The 7563-nt window shown below is 44.2% G+C and overlaps 1 protein-coding gene across 1 annotated transcript; it reads right to left on the minus strand.

Moving 5' to 3' along the window:
• Positions 1-3684: 3684 nt before the first annotated feature.
• Positions 3685-7538, minus strand: LOC109507940 (troponin I, fast skeletal muscle-like). Its single transcript, XM_019857695.1, has 7 exons — positions 7429-7538; positions 6466-6490; positions 6333-6369; positions 5655-5783; positions 5239-5328; positions 4772-4945; positions 3685-3840 (listed from the first exon to the last, which is right to left on the minus strand). Exons 2-7 carry the CDS (start codon positions 6471-6473, stop codon positions 3763-3765), a joined length of 516 nt encoding a protein of 171 aa, XP_019713254.1. The 5' UTR covers positions 6474-6490; positions 7429-7538; the 3' UTR covers positions 3685-3762.
• Between the last annotated feature and the right edge of the window lie 25 nt (positions 7539-7563).

Genomic DNA, 7563 nt, shown 5'->3' on the forward strand with positions numbered 1-7563 from the left:
ATGGTGAAAGAAAATTTATAAATGAAAAAAAAAAAAAAAAAACTTTGCCCGACCTACTGACCCTATGCTGAAATTTCATGTTACCGGAAACACACTATCTTTTTTGTTTGGTCTAAGGGTAATCAAAGCTGACAACCCACGGAAATTCCCTTCCTTAACAATTTGTCCGGATTTCCATTATTTATTTATTTATTTTTGGGTCATGAAAATTACCACGAGATGGCTATCACAGCATATTATGTAATACGATTAAAAAAAAATATATGCATATTGTTCACTTGCACAGCAATCATTACTCTGTAACTATCACTGTTAATAAAAAAATGGGTTCAATATTTTTTGTGATATTTTATTTGTTTGTTTATGGAACATATAGACAGATAACAGAAATTTGGTGTGAAGTGAAAGGGAAGTACAAAAACCTTAAAAAAAGAAAACTGACATTTTGCACAGTTTGTGTTCAAAGGAAGTAGTAAAAAAAATGTATCTAGTCCTACCCCTTGTTCTTGGTATATTTTAACTTGTTAAAATGACAACAGATCAATCATGTTTGTAGAGTGTATCCCAAAAAGAAAAGGAAAAAAGTCAAGTTTGCAACTGCACTTAGGTACACCTAATGCATAGTGTACATATGGCTACAACATACGGTTGAGACAGGTGCTACGTAAGCACACCCTCTCGCACAGTGGCTTCAAACTCGCGGCCCGCGGGCCAAATGCAGGACACTAGTTTGCGGCCCCTGCCTTGTTATGACAGTTTAATGTTAGTGCGGTCCACGCAAGTTTGATATGAAGGCTGTGTCTGTTAGCACTACCTCCGTGCTAAATAGTTAAGTCTGTCTCATTCGAAGGCCAACAGCTTCGGAGCACCTGGACTGTAGCGGCAATGTGACCGTGCCCACAGTGTCCCACACCAGCTTGAATACACGTGTAAACCACAGATGTAAACAACCTGCCCCTGCTGCTGAATACACATATAAACAGATAAACAACACGCTAGCGTGGCTGTCATCGGAGCTGGGTGTTCCGAAGCACCAGATCTTACGTTACACATGCACAAGAACGGGGGAAATGAGTCCTAAGATGCTAACACGGAGCTAGCACTACTACATCTACACAAACGAAGTTTTATTTGTATGTGTCCATGGTAGCGCTAGCTCCATGCTAGCCATTAGCTGAACTTTTCAGACTTTCATTTTTTTATGTATTTTATATTAAACGGGGGTGGCCCAGTGGTCCAGTGGTTAGCGTGTCATGCTTAATCTGTTTGGGACCAACAGGTGGCTCTGTAGGGCTCATGAGTAGGTTCTCTGTTAAAAGGACTCCTGGCCCGCCCACTCAGTGTCGGGTCATTGTTTCTGTTGTAGTCACTGCTTCTGTTGGTTAGTGTTTGTGCGTTACTGACATGGATTTTTGTAGTGATGTGCCCGACTGTGCCGAGGTACCGATGCGTGTGCCGAGTAAACCGGAAGAAAATCTGCGAAGCGCGCACCGAGGCGTGTGTCGATTATGCTTGTGGCCACGCCCGATACCTCGGAACGCGCGTTGCTCCGCCCGAAGCCTCACGGGACGGGATTCCTACGTCACCGCCCACAAATAGTTTCGCGGGTGAATCGAAATAAATTCGGCGCACCGGGACGATAATGAGCTCACAGGTGACGCTGACACTCCACTCGCATCTCCAAACCTCAACTCATTCTGATTCGTTTTACAATGGACGGCTTTGGACGCACCCCACCATCCACAACGAATAAGAAGAGAACATCCCCCGTCTGGGATCATTTTGAGCAGATCTCTCCGAAAAAGGTACAAATTATAACCAGTGTGAATATATATTGTGACAGCACAGTGCATCCCTCATTCTAATGTCTTTCTTCTACTTGCTGATATTTCAAAAGGTGAAGTGTAAACTTTGCTCCAAAGAACTTGGGTACCAAGAGAGCACGTCATCTATGTTGAGGCATTACAGGGCCCTGCATGAAAATAAGGAGACAACTCAAACAGAACCGCCCCCAGGTAAGGCATTTTAACATGCAATGAAAGAACAGCATAGCCGGCCGGCCATGTGTATTTCAAATGTGACCGATGAAATGAATGACATCTATCATTAACTCTGTTTCTGTTCAACCGCAGTGGATAAGAATGCAGTGGAAGAGGCATTAATCAATATGGTGATTGAAGATTGCCAGCCCTTCAGTTTTGTGGCGGACACAGGGTTCAGGAAGCTTATCCGAGCTTTCGACCCTACATATGTTCTCCCCACCAGGCGGGTGGTGCTAAAATGTGTCTAAGTTATTTTAAATGTGTGTTTAAATGGCGTCAACAAATGAAGCGTTGTCAATGCCATTAAAACGTGTTTAAGGATTATTTAAATTGTCTATTTCGGGGATTTCATTGATTGCGGGGGGTCCTGCAACATAAACCTCGCCCGCGACGGAGGCAGGATTACTGTCCTCCTAACTAAAAATTGTGATTGAGATGTTGTGGCATTTGCCCCATCGGAAGCTTGATCGGAGTCGTACGTCACATTTCCACAAACACAAAGCACAATAAAGACCGATTTACAGCTCGTAACTTGGGAAACTCGTAAGCAAGGTGTTCCTGTATTTTAATATTTCTGGACGGCGATCCTCAAAAGTGCAACTGGGGGTCGTTTTAACACAGACTAGCATTAGCATTAGCATTAGAAGCTAGCAGCCCATAAACGTCAATTCTCACATGAAAAAAAAAACTCCACAAAGAAAATTATTTGTTGATAAAGTCGAGAAAAATAAGAACTCAACATGAAATTTACGTTTGAAGAATACAAATGATTGGGACCTACCTTTTTTGTTAAATCTTGTTTTTCCTTTGCCTGACAGCAACTGGAACTACAAACACATCAAGTTCAACTCAGGGCACGACACAAATGAATTTGTTCGAAAAATATGACTTACCTTGAAAGGTGTCCATGAGGCCTGATGAACGCCAAAATTTGCCAGGAAATATGAGCAATTTATATCCTTTTAAAATTAATTCTGGTGTCCCATGTTCATGATTGTATTTCAATGAATTACAATTGAAGTTTCAGAAACCAACGGAACACTTGCTTGACGCTATGATAAGAGGCTGGAAGTACTCTACTGACATCGTGTGGTCAAACACGACAACTGCAACCAATTACACAAAGACGTCACGTCCTGATGGACGACGTAACACGCCCTCGACAATGGCGACACACAAACGGATCATTGGACACAGTATTAGATACACTTAGTCATAACAAAATCCAACACACGGGGAAAAATATTTTCATAAACATGTTGTCAGTTCAAAAAAAGGGAGACGTATTCAAAATAAAATGTGACACTTGGGTGTTGATGATGTACTTCATAAAATGGCCACTGAGTGTAAGTTTTAAGTGGATGTCGTTTTCTTTCTTTTTTTTTCCCTTTGTCTCTGATCCGAAGAAGTTCAGCCAATTCAAAGAAGCCCAAATTAGCCATCACTAATACAAATGTAAAACAACGTACTTCAATTGAGTTGAAGCTCATTATGGGATGCGCTTTTGACAAGTTGCCATAACAATCACACGCACAAGTATAAATAAAAAAAAATAAAATGATGAAATGAATCAAATGTTGCCTGTGAGTAAGCGTGTGTCAAATGGATAGGAAGCGTTCTTACAAAGTCACACGGCAGCATGTCAAAGTTTGACTCGGGCAAACATTTAATGAAACAACAAACATTTTTTGATGACAGCGGATGCAAAAAAATGCGATTTTTAGGACGACTCAAACATCTTCTTCCTGTCTGCTTTGTCCTCAATGTTCTTACGCCAGTCGCCCACCGCCTCTGCCGGCTGCACACACACACACACACACACACACACACACACACACACACACACACACACACACACACACACACACGCGCACACACACACACGCACACACACACACAGAGGGTCAACTCTTGCCCTGTGTGCTACGTTGCATGTTACACTTTTTAATCCTCTGTGTCCAACATGCCATCTTCAATGTTCTCCATCAATGACAATTTGGACCAAGTTTCCATCATCGACCATCGACTGCATTTCTATTCTATGTGCTATTTTTTTTTCTCCGACATTTTACATGGCCAAGATTTTACGTTCCGCGTTCCGTGTCGTTCGATTGTCCAGAGCTTTCCTTGACATGCAGCCTGCCCAACATGCTTTGCTCTCATGTCAACGTTGCAGGATGTGGACGCTTCACGTTCCGCATTCGCTGCCTACAACGTTCTCCAATCCGTCATCAACCGTTGCACATTCTGTGCACTTTGTACTATGCGCTACATTCTGTGGCCGACGCCCTACGGTCCGTTACGTACGTTCCCTTTCCTCCGTTATCAGGCCGATGTTCTACATCGGGGGAGGGGTGTGTCCAAAATTTTCGTTTGAGGGCCGCATACAGAAAAATGGAAGGGTGACAGGGCCACTTTAAAATGTGTCCATTTTTTGAAAGACACTAAAGTCGGTGAAGAAAGCAATTCTGTATTTGGATCGTCAAGTTCATTTCATCAGCTTTCTGTTCAAGGCGTCAAGGCACATAGCTGAGCATTTTTCAAGTTTTTGGGGTGACCGACAGAGTAGATCCAGCGCCCATCTCCACATTCAGGGGCGGATCTAGTGGAGCGAGATCCAGGGCCATTGGGCACCCCACAATCTTGACAAATCCTAAACAATTTGCCTTATTACCTAGAAAAGAAAGCTGCGTTGTCGCAGTTTTCCGAAGCAAGTAGAAAATGTTCACCTCCTCTTTGACCTCCTTCTTGACCTGCTTGAGGTTGGCCCTGAGCTCCATGTTGACGGTGTGCTTGGAGCCCAGCAGCGCCTTCAGCATGGCGTCGGCCGACATGCGCACCTTCCTCAGGGTCGGCTTCTTCACGCCCGCCAAGTCGATCACTTTGAACTTCAGTTCCTCGATCTGCGCGAGGGGAGTGCCAACACACCCACCCACACACACACACACACACACACATGTTAGCTTAGCTTCAGTAGCCACATGTTCACCACAAAGAGACACGGGCGCCGCGTCATACGCCCGTATGCTTCAAACTATAATGCTAGCTGCTATTGCTAATCCCCTCCATTTTCTTTAGCGCACGTGTTATCGTCATGTTCACCTGGAATTGCGAGGTTCTAACCACCCAAACGCCATGCTGCCTAGCATGCTAAAGTGGACTATATGAAGAAGACTTTAGAAGAACGTGCACTCACCTCTTTGTCAGCTTTTGCAACTTTGACCGACAAGTCGTACCTCTCCTCATCCGTTTTCTCGATGAGGGCGTTCAACTTTCTGCACGTCTCCTGCGCGCATCATTCGAAGGGCAACGTGGTTATGTCATGTGACATCATCACCGTGGGACATTCCGATCATGTTATAGCATCATCAAAAATGATCATCGGACATGCTATGGCAGCACTGTCACACGTTGTCGAGTGAGGTCACTATGTGACGTGGTCATGTCCTACTGATGTGACATCACCGTCCTGACATCAACACGGGACAAATTGACTATGTGCTGTCAAGATCACATGACGTCATTTTCACGTGACCTCATCAGGTTTTTGTCAAGTGCGGCGTCAACGAGTGTCGCGATGAGAAGGCGGCGCGCGGGTCGAGGTGAGCTGACCATGAGCGTGGTCTGGTTTCCGCTGAAGCTGGGCTTGGTGCAGACCTCGGCCAAGTAGTTGTGCTTGGCCGCGGCCAATTCTTTCTTCTCCTGCTGGATCCACGTGGCGGCGATGGACAGGATCACACTCTGCAAGCGCGCAAGCGAGAAAGTTCACGCGCCGGCATTTCCGCGTGCAGTTGTTTGCTCCCCCTCATGCGCTAAGTTAGCATGCTATGTTAAATGTTCCGCGACATTAGCTGAGCAAGTGCTACGATTTATGCTACAAGATACTTTCACAGGCGTAACCGGGCTACTGTCCGTGGTCCTTTTGGCAACACTTAAAAAAAAAGACACAAGATAACCTACTGAGTGTAACTAATGAAGTAATTAACTTGTAATTAACTTGTAATTAAATGAGTCATCAGCGAAGAACTAAGTTACTTTTAAAGGTGTAATCAGGTGACTGCTCACGGTAACTGAAGCAGCACTTACAAATTCACACAATAGCCTGCGAAGTATAACTAGTAAAGTGACTAAATTACTCTTATAAGAGTAATCAGGCTACTGTTCACAATAACTGAGGCAATACTTAAAAATATACTCACAAAATATACTCACAATAGTCTGCCTGAATGTAACTGACAAAGTAACTCGTTACCTTACCTATCAGTTATGTAACTCCAGTGTTTTGTGTACCTTCAAGTGATGCCGGCGGCTGGAAGACATCTTTTTCCTGAAAAATTGCCAGGGGGGGGTAAATCCAAAATAAATCTCATTTAAGGTCTCTTGACGAAATGTTTGTGAGTGTTTTAGAGCTCCTGTAACTTACTCAGACATGTTGCTGGCGTTCGAGGCTGCGAGATACGACAACAAACGAGAAGAAGAAGAAGAGAATGATTAGACAATTAGAATGAAATGCGCTTGCTGATCTATTTGCGAACTTTGGACTTCACAGCAGCTGGGGGTCAAATGTCGCCCGCGCTAATCTCTTTAGCGCATGGCGGGAAATCAAATCTCTGGGTGGAATCCACACCGTCCGGACTCCTTTCACGGAATAGGAATTTGCCGAAGACGCTGCCGCAGCATCGCGCGGGTCAACGCCAAAAATACTGCCAAGCTTCATCGCCCGCAAAACCTCAGGAGGCGTCTTCATTGTCGCCGTTGTCGGAAATTTAGCGCAACTTGCATCAGCTTATCTCAGCCAAAGGTCGACAAAGAGCCGAGCTGTCAGCGGGCGTCTTCCAAACGCTTGCACAAATGCCACAAGTCAAGTCAAAACAAATCACAGAAACAAAAACATGCAATGAGAGCGAGCGCCATCACAAGCGGATTCCTCACAGACACCAAATAGAAAGAGTAAAAGGTGGTCAAAATTCAAAACATCAAAAATAAAATGTTGAAAAGCTTCAAAAAAATCAATGGGGAAAAAAAAGAATGAGAAATATCAAATCAAATAAAAATGTATTCTTCCATAAAATTGATGATGCAAAGAAATCATTTTAAAATTGCATGACAATCGGAAGGATTTAATAAGGAATGTAAGTGTAAATATATTCTTTAAAAAATAAAACAGGAGGGGGTGGGGGGGGTAATCGTGAAAATGTGAAAAATAAACATTGAGTTCAAAGAAAATAGAAAATAAAAGAGACAAAAATATTAACGCAAAAAAAAATGTACTGATTTTGAGCACGGCAATGACATCGTCATCATCGTCATGCATTCAAAGACTCGCCAAGAAGGGCCACCGAGGGTCAAGAGGCCGCAGCGCTCGGCCGAGGAGGCGCCGGCTCACCTGTGCCGAGGAACAAGAAGAACAAGGAGAAGAAGAAGGAGCAGCGGAGGCAGCGCTAAGAGTGTGCGGCGCGCCGACGTGCCGATATATACGCGGATCCATTTACATAGCGGGGGGGGGGGGGGCAAAAGCCAC

Source organism: Hippocampus comes, unplaced genomic scaffold, assembly GCF_001891065.2.
Source record: "Hippocampus comes isolate QL1 unplaced genomic scaffold, H_comes_QL1_v1.1 scaffold302, whole genome shotgun sequence".
NCBI lineage: Eukaryota > Metazoa > Chordata > Actinopteri > Syngnathiformes > Syngnathidae > Hippocampus > Hippocampus comes.